General features: G+C 57.4%; 1 protein-coding gene and 1 long non-coding RNA gene across 10 annotated transcripts; one reads left to right on the forward strand and one right to left on the reverse strand.

Moving 5' to 3' along the window:
- Nucleotides 1–1,270: 1,270 nt before the first annotated feature.
- Nucleotides 1,271–10,622, forward strand: XIRP1 (xin actin binding repeat containing 1). Of its 2 annotated transcripts, XM_070492435.1 has the most exons (3): nucleotides 1,271–1,436; nucleotides 4,415–7,772; nucleotides 8,200–10,622. In XM_070492435.1, the coding sequence occupies exons 2-3, from the start codon at nucleotides 4,419–4,421 to the stop codon at nucleotides 8,206–8,208; spliced, it is 3,363 nt and encodes a 1,120-aa protein (XP_070348536.1). In that variant the 5' UTR covers nucleotides 1,271–1,436; nucleotides 4,415–4,418; the 3' UTR covers nucleotides 8,209–10,622. The 2 variants fall into 2 exon arrangements, with proteins under 2 accessions (XP_070348536.1, XP_014715106.3); XM_014859620.3 differs by having other exon boundaries at nucleotides 4,415–10,622.
- A 1,497-nt stretch (nucleotides 10,623–12,119) lies between these two features.
- On the reverse strand, nucleotides 12,120–16,666 carry LOC106842866 (uncharacterized). Of its 8 annotated transcripts, XR_006517506.2 has the most exons (5): nucleotides 16,415–16,657; nucleotides 15,481–15,616; nucleotides 14,062–14,489; nucleotides 13,077–13,258; nucleotides 12,120–12,547 (listed from the first exon to the last, which is right to left on the reverse strand). It is a non-coding gene; the product is annotated as an uncharacterized lncRNA (long non-coding RNA). The 8 variants fall into 8 exon arrangements; XR_011496283.1 differs by having other exon boundaries at nucleotides 13,077–14,489; nucleotides 16,415–16,666; XR_011496287.1 differs by having other exon boundaries at nucleotides 12,120–13,252; nucleotides 16,415–16,654.
- Between the last annotated feature and the right edge of the window lie 820 nt (nucleotides 16,667–17,486).

The following is a 17,486-nucleotide window of genomic DNA, read 5'->3' on the forward strand; positions in this document are numbered from 1 at the left end:
CAGAAGGCAGGGGAGCAGGCAGAAGGGGAGAAAAGGGCAAGGGAAGCAGGAAAAGGGAGGAGACCAGGGAGAGGGGCTTCCTGACACCCCCTCCCCGCCCCCAGTGGGCACTGAGTGACCCGACATTGACTCCATGGAAAAAGTGAGCAGTGGCTGGTATGACTCCCTGGAGCATTCGGCTGTCAGAAGGAAGACCCTGTTCTGCCAGGTAACAGAAGCACCTGCACGGCCTTAGACATGGAACCTGGACAAAATGTCTCCTCTACCTGTGCTCTGACTGGTCCCCTGGTACCCCCCATCACACTGGCCCCTTCCCCGCCTACATGCCGAGATCTCTTGAGCCTGCTAAGCCCCTCCAGCTCTGGGCAGTGAAGGAGGGGCAGGCATGACATCCCCCTCCCACCCCCGTCTGTGACTGGGAAGCTGATGACGCCAGGGTCAGAAATAACCCCGCAGTCAGCTCCCCACTCGCTGCCCCTCCCCTCCCCTCCCCTCCATTCCCAGAAAGTCTGGGCCCTGAGTCAGAGGGGAGAGCCCAAAAGTAAACAAGGACCCAGATCGTCTGCTATGAAAACCACGGAACCATTCTGTGAAATTCTTTGATAAATCAGCGACCTAGTAAAGGGGTGAGGCCTGGAAATTCACATGTCTTTCCCCCAATCCAGCTGCACTCAGAGCTGTGCAGACCTGTGCTGTGGGGCATGAGGAGGAATGGATGAGAAAGGGGGCTGTTCAGAGCAGAGGGGATAGGGGAGAAGAGCTAGGCCTTACGCTCAGAGGCGTCCAGGCTGGAAACACAGGAGGAGGGGCCCGCACCTGTCCTCAGGGGGCCTCTGGTCTCCCGGCATGGTGGACACACACATACCATACACAAACACACAGACATGCACACACACACACACACACACGTCAGGCCTAGTCAAAGGCCAGTCCAGGGTAGGGAGGTGGGGGCTCACAGGATTAGGGGAGGGCTGTCCAGGTGTCAGATGCCCCTTCTTATTCACCCCCTCAAAATAGTCTAGGACACCTGCCCCTACACCACAGCTGAGTCATGACCCCAATCCTCAGATCAGACTTGGATGAATGAAGCTCTCCCGACTCCGTCCTCTTCCTCTCCCCAGCAGAAAGGACACGTAACTGACTCCTCAGCATGGAAGACGGACTTCCACAAGCCCTAAAAATAACTGAACCACTTCATACTCTGAACTTAGCCTCTCCTCCCCGCCCCCACCTTGGCCCACCCCCTGGCCAGCAAGATAAAGGCAGCTGCTGGGGCTGGCAGGGGACAGAGACCCAGAGCCAGGGCAGCAAGAAGCATCTAACGGAGCCAGCACAGTAAGACCAAGCCCGAACAAGAAGCTCGGGAAGAACGACAGACCCTTAGGAAACACCTGCCACAGACCCCAAGCACCCTATCGGCCAAGCAGACCCCTCAGGTGAGTAACTTGCCCCTTTGTCTCTCTGTGGTGGGGCTGGCTCTCCAGACTGGGCTCCCCTGTGGACCCTCTGGGATGGCTTACAGGGTGAAGGCATGTATTAGGGTGGCTATGCATGGAGCATGAGGTCGAGGGGCCTTGCATCTGGGGAAAGATGAGTGGGGGGGCCTCTGATATAAAGATTCCATGAGGAAGTTGAGGGAGAGTCAGCCTGAGCCCCACAGCAGCTCTCAGAGCAGCTGCCACAGGCCTGAGGCCTGCAGCAGTAACAGGTTCTTACCAGTTTGGCATAATCCAGAAAGGCTTTCAGAGGAGGTGGCCTGGAGTTGGGGTTTTTAAAATACAAGTATGGAGCTCCTCAGGCTTCACGGCTTCCTCACAGGGAAGCCCCAGGTAGGCCCAGTGTCTGGAGGAAAGAGGGACAGAAGAGTAGGGGAGGACGTGGGGACTGGTAGGTGGTGAGTAGGCCACATTGCTAGGACAAGCCCCACGCCCAGCTGTTGTGGGCGAAAGTCTTGGCATGTCTGACCCCAGGGTATCTCCCCAGCTCCCCACATATCATGGCCTAGGACCTGGAGTGGGATACAGACTGTGCCCCAGGCCATCATCTCGCCCAGTAGGCAAGCCCTTGGGGCAGATCTGTGGGGCTCAAGGTGGGGAGACCGGATCTGAGTCCGCTGGGATGTGGAGACATGTGGGGGGGGGCTGGGCTAACGAGGAGCAGGCCTGGAGGAAAGGGTAGGGTCACCCTAAGAGGCTGGCCCACCCCTAGGAGGCCACGCTCTGGGACTCAGGCCCCCATTCTTAGTCTGGTCCCAGCTCTGAATTCTGCCCTCACCCCACCCCTGTCCCTGCCCTCTAGAAACTTAGGCCCCAGGCGTCCCAGGCCAGGCAGGGTTGGGGGTGCACTAGGGGTCGGGAAATCTGCTTCAGGCCTTGCCGCTGCCCTGCAAGCCTCCTAGGACAGCTCCTTGCCCCTCTTTGGGCCTCAGTTTCCCTGCCTGCAATGAGGGGGTTAGGTTCAGTGACCTCTGAGGGTCCTTGGGTCTGACATCCCTGGATTCTAACAATTTGTGACCATCACAGGGATTCTGGAGATTCCTGGGGGCGGGGGTGGGGTGGATCTGGTGGCCTGTAAGTACCATCTGCTCAGCCCACACTGGTGGTGACAGGACAGGAAGGAGGTGGGGACAGGCACAATTTCATTTGGCAGGGGGTCCTCCTCAGGAGCCCCCCAGAGCACATGAGGAGACTCGGGCTGCAGGTTTTAGAGCTCACACTCCTCTGGGCTCTCGTGTCTTTGGTGGAGCTGCTGGGGGGGGGGGGAGTGGGGCAAGCAGGTCTCAGTTTCCCCTCCTTCTGAGGTAGCCGTGAGGAGGAAGTCCTGCTGCCAGTGTCTCTGCACGTCCTCCCACTCCCAGGCCCCTTTGGCCAGGAGAGGGTTCCAGGCCCCAGCACCTGTCATTCTACAGGCCAGGGTCTGAAACGAGCTCAGGAGGCTGGGGTGGGATCAGGGAGCCCAGGCAGAGGAGGAGATGAGGTGGGCCAAGGTGCCCAGGGTCCCACAGCTGAGCCTGAGCCTCCCTCCTGAGCCCAGGGCTGCCGTGCTGAGGCCAGGACCTTGGCTATATTTAGCACCGAGTGTGGAGCAGAGCAGTGGGTCAGGGGCCGCGGGAGGGGGGACGTGCTTCTCATTCTTTCACCACTGGCCTCTGGGGACTGTTAGTACACCTGTCACAAGACAGATAAGACACAGAGAGGACAGAGACCAGAGAAGGGCTCGAGTGGAGGGAGGCCATTGAGATGGGGTGGGGCGAGCTGGGGGGAGGCAGCGCCTTGGCGGAAGTGATTGCCAAGAGGTGGGAGAAAGAAGAGAACCACAGGAGACTCAGCCGGTTGCACACGTTAGGGACAAGTCGCCATGAGCAAGGGGCAGGGCTATCTCTGCAGAAAGGCTCTCGGTCCCAGTGCCTTCCCTCCCTGTCAGTATCACCCTCACACTCTCCTGGGGGGCCTGCTGGGGAACAGAGGGGCACACAGACAGTAGGAGAGCTCCACGCCCCCTACCCTCTCACTTCTTGGGAGCAAAGCCCCAAATAGGGTATAGTAACGCCGAGCCAGCACTGCCTGCCACTCATTCACCAAGATCTGACTCTTTCTGGGCCTCAGTTTCCTCATCTTTAATTATGAGTGGTTGGACTCAAAGACCCTTGAGATTCCCCAACTCAGACCTGAGTCTTGCCATATGGCACAGAAAAGCCCTATGTGGGATTCAGAATCTGGCTCTGCCTAACCAGGAGATATCTGGTGAATGATCGCCCCTCCCTGAGCCTCGACCACTTCTGCTGTGGCATGGGCTGCTGACTCCTGCTTGCCTCCCTGGGCCAGGGAAAGGTTAGAGAGTGAGCTGAGAACCAAGAGGTGAAGGTTGGGCAGGATATCCAGTGAAAGTGGCAAGCGCGCCCTCTGGTGCTATCAAAGGGAATTTCTTCTCCATAAGAAGTGGTCACAAGTTTAGGGACCTGCCTCTCCCTGGCCTAGGGACCCTGTAAGTCAGGATTCCCCCAGACACTCACCTGGGAGTTTGCCAGGGAAAACTGAATTTGGCAAAGGAAGGTGAGGATGAGGCATGTCCAGTTTGCCTGCTGGAAGTTTGGGCACCCCCTCTGGGGCTGAAGGCCGCAGCTTCAAGGCCAGCAGTGCCCTTGCACCCTAGCAACCCAGGTGATTCTGCGGAGCTGGTACCCACCTTGATGGATGGCTCCCTATGCCCTAAGTTCAAGACTTGTCACACACCAGCCATAGAGGTGGCAGAGTGAGACCCAGGTGAGGTCTGGAGAGGGAAGGGGTCTCTAAGCGTATGTCACCGCAGGGCTGCTCTGGCCCTGGGCCTGGCTCCCTGACATTTCTCCCAGCAACTAGCCCCCATCCCACCTAAGGTCCCCAGCCCCATCCTCATCTCTGCCCCTTCTCCTCAGGAGGATGGCCAAAGCCCAGACACAGGCAGCTCCCACATCAACCATCCCCATGGCAACTGCAGAGGACCTGCCCCTCCCTCCACCCCCAGCCCTGGAGGATCTGCCACCGCCACCCCCCAAGGAGTCCTTCTCCAAGTTCCACCAGCAGCGGCAAGCAAGTGAGCTCCGCCGCCTCTATAAGCACATCCATCCTGAGCTCCGCAAGAATCTGGCCGAGGCCGTGGCTGAAGACCTGGCTGAGGTCCTGGGTTCTGAGGAGCCCACTGAGGGTGATGTCCAGTGCATGCGCTGGATCTTTGAGAACTGGCGGCTGGACGCCATTGGGGACCACGAAAAGCCACCTGCCAGGGAGCCTGTGCCCGGTGGCAATGTCCAGGCCACCTCCAGAAAGTTTGAGGAAGGCTCCTTTGCCAACAGCATAGACCAGGAGCCAGCCGGACCTCGGCCATCTGGAGGGGATGTTCGTGCAGCCCGCTGGCTGTTTGAGACAAAGCCACTGGATGAACTGACAGGCCAGACTGGGGCACCGGAGGCTACCGTGAGGGAGCCTGCAGCCAGTGGAGATGTCCGGGGTACCAGGATGCTCTTTGAGACACGGCCACTGGACCGCCTGGGCTCCCGCCCCTCCATCCAGGAGCAGAGCCCCTTGGAGCTGCGCTCAGAGATCCAGGAGCTGAAGGGCGATGTGAAGAAGACAGTGAAGTTGTTCCAAACCGAGCCGCTGTGTGCTATTCAGGACGCAGAGGGCGCAATCCACGAGGTCAAAGCTGCATGCCGGGAGGAGATCCAAAGTAATGCAGTGAGGACCGCTCGCTGGCTCTTCGAGACCCAACCTCTGGATGCCATCAACCGGGACCCCAGCCAGGTGCGGGTGATCCGGGGGATCTCCCTGGAGGAGGGTGTCCGGCCCGATGTCAGTGCAGCTCGCTGGATCTTTGAGACACAACCTCTGGATGCCATCCGGGAGATCTTGGTGGATGAGAAGGACTTCCAGCCATCTCCAGACCTCATCCCTCCCGGTCCAGATGTTCAGCATCAGCGGCATCTGTTTGAGACCCGAGCACTAGACACTCTAAAGGGAGAAGAGGAGGCTGGAACAGAGGTCCCACCCAAAGAGGAAGTGGTCCCTGGAGACGTCCGCTCCACCCTGTGGCTATTTGAGACAAAGCCTCTGGACACTCCCAGAGACAAGGTCCAAGTGGGTCACCTGCAGCGGGTGGGTCCCCGGAAGGGTGAGGGGCTCATGTATGAGCATCCATCCAGTGATGGCTCCTCAGCACTGTCCCTCTCTCAGAGTGCCCCCCAGAGGGATGGGGTGAAGGGGGATGTGAAGACCTTCAAGAACCTTTTTGAGACCCTTCCCCTGGACAGCATTGGGCAGGGTGAGCCTTTGGCCCATGGGAGTGTGAACAGAGCAGAAAGAACAGATTCTGCTGGGCAGTCCCAGGACATAGGGTCCCCAGTGTATGCCATGCAGGATGGAAAAGGCCACCTCCATGCCCTGACCTCTGTCAGCAGAGAGCAGGTAGTTGGAGGTGATGTCAAGGGCTACAGGTGGATGTTTGAGACACAGCCCTTAGACCAACTGGGCCGAAACCCCAGCACTGTCGATGTGGTGCGGGGCATCACTAGGCAGGAGGTGGTGGCCGGAGACGTGGGCACTGCTCGGTGGCTCTTTGAGACCCAGCCCCTAGAGGTGATCCACCAGCGGGAGCAGCAGGAACGACAGGAAGAAGAAGGAAAGAGTCAGGCAGGTCCCGAGCCTGACGCACCCCTAAAAGGCGATGTACAGACCATCCGGTGGTTGTTTGAGACATGCCCAATGAGTGAGTTGGCAGAGACGCAGGGGTCAGAGGTCACGGATCCCACAACCAAGGCGAAGGAACGGTCCTGCACCTGGATGTTCACACCCCAAGCCCTGGACAGGCCAGAAGGCTCCAGGGAGAAGCACCTGCAGGTCAGCCAGGTACAGGATGGGGAAAGACAGACAGACAGACATGTCTTTGAGACCGAGCCTCTGCAGACCTCAGGCCGTCCCTGCGGAAAAGGGCCTGTACGATACTGCAGCCGCGTGGAGATCCCTTCAGGGCAGGTATCTCGTCAGAAGGAGGTTTTCCAGGCCCTGGAAGCAGGCAAGAGGGAGGACCAGGGGTCCAGGGTAATCCCTGAGCCCATCCCTGAGGGCTCTGTGCACAAGTTCACCTGGCTCTTTGAGAATTGCCCCATGGGCTCCCTGGCAGCTGAGAGCATCCGAGGGGACAACCTCCAAGAGGAGCAGCCTGTGGGCATCTCAGACAATGGGGTGCTGGAGAGGCAGAAGACTATAGCCGAGGGGACCCTGTGGACTCTGCATGCCACGCCTGGCATCCTGCACCATGGAGGCATCCTCATGGAGGCCCGAGGGCCGGGGGAGCTCTGCCTTGCCAAGTACATGCTCCCAAGCCCAGGGCAGGGGGGCCCCTACATAAGGAAGGAGGAGCTGGTGTCTGGCGAGCTTCCCAGGATTGTCCGCCAAATGCTGCGCCGGCCGGATGTGGACCAGCAGGGGCTGCTGGTGCAGGAGGACCCAACGGGCCAGCTCCGGCTCAAGCCTCTAAGGCTGCCAGCTCCAGGAAGCGGCGGGAATGTCGAAGACATGGACCCTGAGTTCCAGCAGTTGCTGGCTTGTGGCCTGGGGACCTCAGTGGCGAGGACGGGAGTGGTGATGCAGGAGACAGAGCAGGGCCTGGTATCACTGACCGCCTACTCCCTGCAGCCCAGGCTGACCAGCAGGGCCCCTGAGAGGAGCAGTGTGCAGCTGCTGGCCAGCTGCATAGACAAAGGAGACCTGAGCGGCCTGCACAGTCTGCGGTGGGAGCCACCAGCTGACTCAAGTCCAGTGTCAACCAGCGAGGGGGCCCAGAAGCTGCCCCTAACTGAGAGCATCATTCATGTTCCCCCACTGGACCCCAGCATGGGGATGGGGCATCTGAGAGGCCCGGGGGCCACCTCTTGCCCACCACGGGCCATTGGAAAGGCTGTCCCTCTGGCTGGGGAAGAAAAGCAGGAAGACATTTGCAGTGGGCAGAAAGGGAAGGCAGCTTTGAGACAGTCAGAAGGAGCCACATCTACAGCCCCAGGGCCCAGGATCCCAGACCTCCAGGCCTCCAGGCAGAGTCTCCGGATGGCAACAGCCGAGGCCCAAAGCCTGCAGCAGCAAGTTCTGAACAAGCACAAGCAGGGCCCCACCCCGGGATCCACCTCCACGCCCTTCCAGGATGGTCTCTGGCAAGCACCAGCCGTGGCCACTGTGGAGGCCCAGGGCAACACTAGGCCGATGGCTGGAGGTGACCCCAGGATCCCAGCAGCCCCCAGAAAGGTCAGTGGGGAACAGAAAGCACTGCCCAGAGGGCTGCCTGAGGGGTGGGTGACTATTCAGGATGGCATCTACACTGCTCACCCTGTGAGGACCTTTGACCCACCTGGGGGTGTCCAGCCTTCTATGAGGGAGCCCCTGCCAAGAGGCAAGGAGACTGCCCTCTCGGCCCAGGCTCCCAGCCCACTCCTGGAAGGCCCAAGTCAGAGTCTTGGGCCAGGGCGGGAGGAGCCTGGGGACTGCACACAGAGGGCCTGGGAGGCTCCAGAGAAGGTGATGGTAGGAATCGGCCCAAGGGGCCTCCAAGCTGCAAAGACCACCCTGAAGGCTGCCCCTTTAGCCCACCACACTCTGGCCTCTGGGTCTCAGGCTGCAGGTGCCAGCCTGCACTCCCATAATGCCTCTGTTCCTCCTCCTCCTCCTCTCCCAGCTGCTGTGACAGGACCTGACTTCCCAGCCCACGCCCACCATGATGAGGACTCCATCCGGCAGGCCTCCGAGCCCCTGCAGGACACCCTTCTCCACTCCCACAACAGCCCTGCTGGCCAGAGAACCCCTGGGGGATCACGGACAAAAACCTCAAAACTGGAGCCCACCATGCCCCCAAGGAAGAAGCCCCAGCTGCCCCCTAAACCGGCACACCTAAGCCAGATCCGCCCTCCTCAGAGACCACCCAAGCCCTTGGCTCTGTCTCCTGGCTCTTCCAAGGAGGTGGGGCAAGGAGAACACAAACAAGGTGAGAGAGATGCAGCCATCCTTCCGTCAGCCAAGGTCCCCACCACTGCAGGCCAGGGCCGTGTACCTCTGGCTGGATGCCCTGGTGGACAGAGCCAGCCCGGCTCCCAACATGGCCACAGTACCGTGGCCACCAAGCCCACAAGGGGTCAGGCTGCTGGCAGCAATACCCAAAGCCCTGAGCCTCCCAAGGTCTCAGCTCTCAGCAGTGACCCCACCTCACCACAGAAGGGCCCCAGCCCCCCAGGAGAAAAGCCCATGGACAGTTCCCAGCAAGGGGCCCCTGAGAGCCCTGAGGTTCTGCAGAGAAGCCAGCAAGAGCTCCAGGGTCTCCTGAACCAGGTACAAGCCCTGGAGAAGGAGGCCGCAGGCAGTGTGGACGTGCGGGCGCTGCGGAGGCTCTTTGAGGCTGTGCCCCAGCTGAGAGAGGCCTCTCAGACTCCTGCTGCCCCCTGCCAGCCCGAGGCCTCGGTGGAGCAGGCCTTTGGGGAGCTGACAAAGGTCAGCACGGAAGTGGCCCGGCTGAAGGAACAGACCCTGGCCAGGCTGCTGGACATCGAGGAGGCTGTGCACAAGGCCCTCAGCTCCATGTCTAGCCTCCAGCCTGAGGTTAATGCCAAGGGCCATTCCCAAGGACACCCAAGGGACCACAATGCCCACAAGGTCAGTGTCACGGACAGCAGTAGAGCCAGGCCCAATTGCTCAAGCCAAGAGGTCAGGGGTCAAACTGCAGTCAAGAGCCAAACCAAGGTTTTGTGCGACCCTGAGGTCCAGAGTCAAGCCAAGGTTAAAAATCACACAGAGGCCGGAGGTCAAGCAGCCTCAACTGCCCCTTCCACCAGGGGGCTGGAGACACTGAGAGATAATTCAGACCTCCCTCGAGTCTTGCGTTCCAGCCGGAATTCACCCTCCTCCCCAACCATCATCTCCATTGAGTCGGCCACAAGGAAGCTGCCAGAGGCTCCCAGCCTGAGGGGCAGCCCTGGTGTCTCAGTGAAAAGCACACACCTGGCCCAGGATGTGGGCCACGCCCTGCTCCACCAGAAAGGCGTCCAGGACAAGGCCGAGAAAAAGGAGGCCACCCAGTGCTCTGGACAGCCTGAAACTGCCCCTGCCTCAGCCAGCCCCCTGCCCACCGGGCAGCAGAAGAGCCTTCTGGAGCTGCAGACTGGTCCGGGTGGCTCTCACCACTATGGAGCCATGAGAAGCGTGACCGAGCAGTGCGAGGGAGTGGACCATTGCAGGAACACAGTCCTCTCCTCCTCCACCTCGGTCACGGAGCAGGCAGAGCCGCCCAGGGGCCCGGGCCCCCACCTCGGGCTCCACGCCTGCCCCTTGTTGCGACAGTTCCTGCGCAGCCCAGCCGGGCTCAGCGGGGGCCTGGCAGAAGCTGAGATGGCGCATGTGCCCTGCAGCCACTCCCAGCCAGCCGCCCAATGAGCCCCTCTGCCTCCCACCATAGCCTCCCAGCCGTCACTGGGGCAACTCTCTCCAGGGTCCCAGGACTGAGTGCCTACTTCCTGCGCACATGAGGCAAGGACCGAGAAGAAAAGGCATCTTCGGAGACTTGTGGGCAGTTTCCCTATGTCGATTCTATCAATAGGCCCGGTTCCTACAAAATGGGGAGAAAAGGTTGGGAGGAGGCCCACGGAGTAGCCCGGGTGTGGCAGTAGGACGGGGGCTCGCAGCTGCTTGTGGCAGGTGAAATATATACAGACACACGTGCTCCTCACCCAGGCCTGGCCCACATGCCCACATGCGAGTCTGCATGACACCGCCTGAGATGGAGCCCCTGAGTGACCCTCCACCCTCACCCTTTATTTCTTTATTATGAGTTAAAGTGTTCTCAGCCATCTGCTCCTTAATTCCTGGAGAGGGCAGGGCCAACCAGACAGGGGATTTGTTGGTCTCTGGGATTGGCCTGAGGGCTCCGGAAAGGGCCCTGCTGCAGCCCCTTCATCACCATCTCCATTGTTCCACTGGTCGTCCTGGCCGCCCAAAGGTCACACAGACGAGGCTGGCAAGCAGCAGTGTCCCTAGAAGCCAAATGTACTGCCTCTCTGCCCCCACTGCCCCACACTCTGCACAGTCTGAATAAACCCGTTTTATTCTCTCTTCCTTGTGTCTGACTATTTGTGCATCTGTTCCAGAGTCTGGGTTCCCACTGTGGGGAAAAACAGCCACACCTCCAGGTGCCTGTTTTCCTGGCAACAGCAGGCTGGGAAAAGCCACCCCTTCTTCTACCACCTTGGCCGGGACCCAGGAAGGCCTGCCCCTCCCCTGTTCTCCTTGCTTCCCTCGCCCACCCACACACAGACACCGCTGCCCCTCAGCCTCTGGCCTCCCCTCTGGAGGTTCTTGGACAACATCCTGGGGTGGAATCGGACCAGAATCTTGCTCCAGAGTGGGAGAGCAGCCCAGTCGGCCCTGGGAAGGAGGGAGGGCCTCACGCCAGAATGCCAGTGGCTAAGATGGCTGGGCCACTTTTGTCTGCTCAGGTCAGGTTCTGTGCGAGGAGTACGGGTTCCTGGCCTGGAAAGCCAGAATGATTTGGGGAAGGGCCCTTTTTACTCTTTCTTTCAAAAAGCATTGAGCGCCTGCTGCATACCAAGCCTGTTCTAGGCAGCAGGGACACAGGTGAGGTCGAAGGGGGTCCTGCTCTCGGGGAACTGACTTTCTAGAATGAGGAGACAGAGACAACGAATAAACAGGAAAATCAGATCAGGAATAAGGGCAATGTACCTGGCTAGGCCATTCTCCCACTCCAGGGTAGGAATCTTAATGTGACAATGACATGTGATTGCCTTAGGGAATGTGACCAAGGCAGGCCTCTCTAAGGAAAAAAGAAACCTCGCTTGAGATCTGAATAAGAGCGAGCTAGTTTTGTGAAAATCAGGGTAGGTGCAGGCTGCGCAGAGGGAAGAGCAGATACAGAAACCCAGAGGTGGGAATCAGTTCAGTTCCTGGGTTTCCTGGATACCCCTTTGTAGGAAGGGGCAGGAGCACTTTGCTTCAGTTGAACAGGTAGGCTCCTATGGTACCGCCAGCCAGGGACTCAGCCCTCCACACCCCTCACCGCCCCTCATCGACTGCTCTGCTGATCTAGGTGGGCTCCCCTAGGGCAGCACAGCTCTGACTTGGAAGAGCCTGTCTCCTGTGGAAGACTGTGGTGTGGGGCAGCAATTAAAATACCAAGTCTACGCACCTGGGCCTGATACCCACATCTCGCCGGACCCTTTGCCACATGTCCCCCTCCTCTGCCCTCTGTGGGACCTCACTTGATTACAAGGCCCAGAGAGTGACAGCATGACTGTTCTCAGTGTTCACATCCGTAAAGTGGGTGCAATTGTAATAGTCTCTACTTTTGTGAAAATTAACTAAATTAATATGTGTAAAGTGCCTGGAGCTCTGCCTCGCATCTAGAATTCAGAGATGTTCACTTTCAGTATTATTGTAATTATTAGTTTTAATATCTCTCTTTTCTCACCTCCAGGTGGAGTCCCTGTGTTGTTCATCTCAGTATCTCTTAGCACAAGTGCCTAGAAGGCACTCCATAAATGTCAAATAAATAAACAAAAGCACAGATGAACGAAATGATTGAGTGAATTCACTGAGTCATCCAGCTAACATTTATTGAGCACCTACTTCAGCCAGGTTCTGTTCAGGGTGCTAAGAATATTGATGATCATGGCAGAATTTATCCCTAACCTCATGGAACAGGGATAAGATAATTTTAGAGGGGAGCGATACTGTGAAGGAAATAAAAACAAGGTCAGTCCATGAGAAGGGGGTCGGCAGTTACGTTAGCTTGGGTAGTCGAGAAGGCATCTCTGAGGAAGTGACCTGAACGACAAGAGGAGCCAGTCCCGATGGCTGGACGTAGAGGCGTAGGGAGAAGACTGGGGAGGGGTTGGTGGGTGGGCGGGGACCGCGCCAGAGGCAACGCACACCATGGAGAGCAGCGGCCACCCGGTGAGGCCTCGCCTGGCGCGCCGCACACCTGCCGCCACACCTGCCGCCGGGCCCGGGGCTCCGCCTCTCGCCTGCGGGGGAGGGGGCGGGGCTGGAAGCGGGGCCTGGCGGCGGAAGGCGGAGCGCACCGCGCCCAGGCCCCGCCCCCAGAGCGTCCACACCCGCCGTTGCCAAGGTGACGACGACGTCACCGGGCCGCCAGGTTGGTAACTTTCCGGCGGCGGCGGCCGTTGCCGGGAAACGCCGGGCAGGCGCCCAGCCAGATGCTGGCTCCGCGCGGCGGACGCCGGCCGCCAGTACGCGCCTTCCTGGTGGGCCCTTGCTCGGAGCCTCCCTCCGGGATTCCAGCAGGATGCGGGGTTCCGGCCCTCGCCGACGTCACGGCCCCGCCCGGGACCGACTTGCGGGCCGGGCGCCTCCTCCCTTCTCGTAGGTCTCTGTCACTTCCTCTGTGTCCCCAGTTTGTCCACGAGAGCTCATCTTTTCCGCAGTCACCCTGCCTCAGGCCGCCATCCATCCCCTCTTTCCTGCACCACTCCCTTAGCCTCCCAAGTGGTCTTCCTCCCTTCGCCCTGTCTGTCCTTACAGTCTGTCACCCACCTGACACCCAAAGCTCTTAGCAAGAGTTTTTCCAGGCAGGCCGTGGCCGAGTGGTTAAGTTCACGCGCTCCGCTTTGGCGGCCCAGGGTTTCACCTGTTCGGTTCCTGGGCGCCGACATGGCCCCGCTTGTCAGGCCACGTTGAGGCCGTGTCCCACATGCCACAACTAGAAGGACCTGCAACTAAGATATACACTATGTGGGGCGGCGGCAGGGGGGAATTTGGGGAGATAAAGCAGAAAAAAAAAAAAAAGATTGGGAAAACAAAGAGCTTTACCCACCAAGTCACTCCTGTGTGATACCTTCCACTGGTTTCCCAGCTCACTCACTCTGAAATCTAACTCTTCTCAGCACCCTGTAAGACTGCTGAAGCTTGCCTCTCTGCCTTCCTCTCCAACTTCGTTGCCGCCACTCTCCTCCTCACTCACATCCCCCTAGTTACACTGGCCTTCCTGATCTTCACAGTGCACCCACCTGATTCCTGCCTCAGGGCCTTTGCACTTGCTGTACCTTCTGCCTGGAAGTCTCTCTGCCAGATATTTGGTGGCTGGGCTCCTTCTCACTCAGATTCCAGTTCAAATGTTTCTCCAGAAAGCCCTTTCCTGATGCTACCTCCCCTGCCTCCCCTGCCTATCAGCATGCCCCTGCACCCCCAAGCTAAAGAGGCCTTCCTCCGAGTTATCATGCTGTCTTATGATTTCCTGAGGACCTATCACAATATGAAATGATCTTGCTCATGTATTTGCTTGCTTATTGTGAGTGTTCTAGATACTATTTCTGCATAGTAAACCACCTCAAATTTAGTAGTTTAAACAACCACCATTCTATGATGCTCATGAATTCTGTGGGTCAGGAATTTGGACAGAACACGGTGGGGATGGACTGTCTCTGTACCATGATGTGTGGGGCCTCAGCTGGGAAGTCTTGAAGGCTGGAAGTGATTTGACAGCTAGGGTCTGGAAATGTCTAAAGAGTCGCTCACTCACATGTCTGGCAGCTGACGCTGGCTGTTGGCTGGGATGTCAGCCAGAACACACATGCATGGCCTCTCCATGTGGCCTGGGTCTCATCACAGCATGGCAGTCTTAGGGTAGGTGGACTTCCTACACTCCATCTTAAAGCTCCAAAGGCATGTGTCCCAACTAACAAGCCAGAAGCTGCAGCGCCTTTTATGACGTAGCCTCAGAAGTCACACAAAATCACTTCTGCTGCATTCTGCTGGTTGTGAGTGACAAGTCTGCCTAGACTAAATGGAAGGGATGTTAGACACCACCTTTTGATGAGGAAGAGGGAAAGTTCTAGAAGAACGTGTGGCCGTCTTTGGAAAGTGCCATCTCCACAGTCAAGTCTTGCCCCAGTGGAATCACCTCCATGCAAACCACTTCTTGTTTGTTTACTGTTGCATCTCCAGTGCCTGGAATGATGCAAAAGCACATAGTAGGTGCTCAGTCCATGTTTTGGAGTAGATAAATGAAGGTTTGTCTTTCAAGGGGCCATGCGAGCCCAGCTCTTCTCCCTGAAAGTCTGTTTCCTGCCCCAGCCCTTGATCTTGGCCTGGTCTGCTCTGGAGGAAGCCCAGTGTTTGCATTGGAAGGTGGGAATCAAGTATAATTTTTGTTTGTTTTCTGGCAGAGGAGTGTGGGGGTGGCGACAGAGAAAGGGCAGTTATTGAGGATTGAGAAATGTGTACCAAATGAGGTTCTGGAACAGCGTTCTACTGTAAGGAGTGTTGAAAATGCAGTCGGTTTTTTCTCATTCTGAACTCTGGAAATGCACAGGTGAGGACTGTGGTTGTGTCCTCTGGGCCATGGGGAGCAGAAAAGTGGCCCAATGGGAATGGAGCTTTGGAGAGGTGCCTGGGCAGCAGAGAGGGGGTTGGAAAGCCTATTAAGGAACCATTGCAGAGATCTGGGCAAGAGGTGGCCCTGAAGCCACCCACACCCCTGTTAAGGTGCACAAATTCTCCCTGCTTTGTGATTGGTGAAGGACCTTCCATTTGATCTTCCCAAAGTCCCAAAGGACACACAGTTTCTCCTCTTGTTTTCTCCTTTTCCAAGAGGGGCTGTGGCAGAGGGACAAGCCAGAGAAATCAGCCCAGGCTTCTCCCTGCCCCAGCCCCTCACATCAATCTGCTGCACATTCCCACATCTCTTTTGCCCTTTCCCCTCCCTTCCATCCCCACTGTTGCTCCAAGAGAGTAGGAATGTCATATTGCAGCAACAGCCATCCCAATGCTCTCAGCGCCCCCCCTTCCACCCCCAAACTGTCATTCCTCCAGCCCTGCAGCGACTCCTCACCGCCTCCACCACAAAATCCACACTCCTTAGGTCATTCCAGGCCCTTCTTGTGCAGCTGCTGCCCGCGTTTATAGCCTCTCTCCAACCACTCCCCCAGGAGAATCGTACCTTCCAGGTGCTTTAATGTTCTATCCAGGCTGTCACATGGCTGGACTTTGCCCACTGCCATCTTATCCACTGGGCACAGCAGGCGTGGAGCCCCGGGCCACACTACTTTTAGGATCCCATGAAAATGTTTTAACTTCTTTTAAAATCAGAAGAAAAACAAAAGAACTTTTAGGTAGATGAAAACGCTTCAATACAAAACATTAACATATTTGTCTTTACACCACCACAGTTGTGAAATACATTTTTGAATATTTCTCTATAGAGGAAGGAGCCTACCAGGGGAAAAGTGCCTAGGGCCTACAAAAGTCATCACTCACGCCTGGTTTTCCTATGCTGTGCTCCCCTGATCTTCCACCCTGCCATTTCTGGAAGACTTGGTCTTGAAGATTCAGTTCAGAGGCAATTTCTTCAAGGAAACAAAAACCATCGACAGTGTCCTCCTTTTACCCCTCAGCCTTAAGCAGTTTTGTGGCTTGGAAAAGCCGGCTGTAGCCGTTAGGTTTTGTACGTGTCTCTCCTACTATACTGGTAGTACCTGCAAATCAGGCCCCCCCCAAACCGTCCCCCCCAACCCCAACCTCTCCATCTTGGTACGTGCTCCCCATCTGTGGCAAAGCTGCCAAGTCAGATGCCCCGTTAACTTCCGAAGAAAATTCTGGCAGAGGCTCAGCCCGGGGGCACTCGGGAATCGTCCCGTGGTCCCATACCAGGAGCGATGGGGCTGGGTCCGCGCCCCAAGCCACCCGCGTCCCGGGGGAGGGGCGCGCGAGTGCCCAGCTGCTGGCCGCGGGGGCGGGTACTCGAGTCTCGCTGGCGGCAGCTCGGCCACAGTCCCTGCCAGCTCCACCCGTCCCTGATCGGAAAAAGGAAGCTGGCTCTGCCGCTCTTTCTCTTTTTTTCTCCAAAAGCTCCGCCTCCCCCTCACCCCACTTACGACGCACTCCCTTCCTTCTCTCCTCTCGCCTCCCCCGTTAAGTTTCTTACGAAAAAGTGCTGCTGAGAATTCCCAGAAGGTCCCGGATGTGAAGTCACTGGCGTGAGGTCACTGAGCCTGGTTCCAGGAATCAGAAGCTTGTGGGGAAGGAAGGAACGTGCAGAAAACGAGGGAGTGAGTGGAGCCGTGGGTGCTGTCTGCCCCCGCCTGGTTAGGCTGGGTCCCAGGCTCTCTCCAGCTGGATCTCAGCCAGGCTGTTCCGATCCCCGGAGGGGTTCCTAGGAAAAGATGCTTCACTTTTCCCACAGTATAGAAATGCCAGTTAAACACCAGTGTACCAATCCATGTTAGCCAAGATGAAAAAGTCCAATACTGCATGATGTTGGAGCAGGTGGAGAAAGAGGAGGATTTCTCCCCTGTTGGAGGAGGCGGGGTGGGGGTGGGGAGAACTGGCTGGCCCTCCAGTTTGGAGAACAGCTTGGCAATATGATCAGAACTTTAGATGAACATGCCCTTTGACCTAACCAATTGTACACATAGGAATTTATCCCACAGACATGAATACAGGGATAAATGCACAAGGTGGATCTCAGCAGCGTTGTTTGAAATGCCACAGATTGAGACCTACCTAAAGGTTCATCCGTGGGGAACTGGTTAAATGAATCACATGTTCCCTCTGGACTCAGGCATGGTATACCTTGTGGGGGAGGATGAGGCGGTTGTTTCTGAGCCAACTGTCCAAGACGTAGTGTTAGGGGAAGACAACTCAGGTCATCCTCCAGACTTCTGTCTGTGCTGCCCATGGTGGTGACTTTTTTAAAGATCTTTATTCATTTAACACACATATATTGAGCCCCTACCAAGTGCCAGGCATGTTGAAGACACTGGGGATACAGCAATGAACAAAATAGATGAAGGTCCTGATTTGGGCTGCTTAGGGGTTGGGGGTCAACATCAGATGTGCATATGTGCTGTGAAGGAAAATGGGAGCAAAGAGTTCACAAAATGTTGGAGGTTGTGCTGTTTTAGGTGGGATGGTCAGAGATGGCCTCTTGGACAAGTTGGCGTTTGA

This window comes from Equus asinus, chromosome 21 (genome assembly GCF_041296235.1).
Source record: "Equus asinus isolate D_3611 breed Donkey chromosome 21, EquAss-T2T_v2, whole genome shotgun sequence".
NCBI classification, from domain to species: domain Eukaryota; kingdom Metazoa; phylum Chordata; class Mammalia; order Perissodactyla; family Equidae; genus Equus; species Equus asinus.

Excerpts from the sequence above, each read along its gene's own strand:
- XIRP1 (XM_014859620.3), top strand. The coding sequence starts at position 4,419 with ATGGCCAAAGCCCAGACACAGGCAGCTCCCACATCAACCATCCCCATG.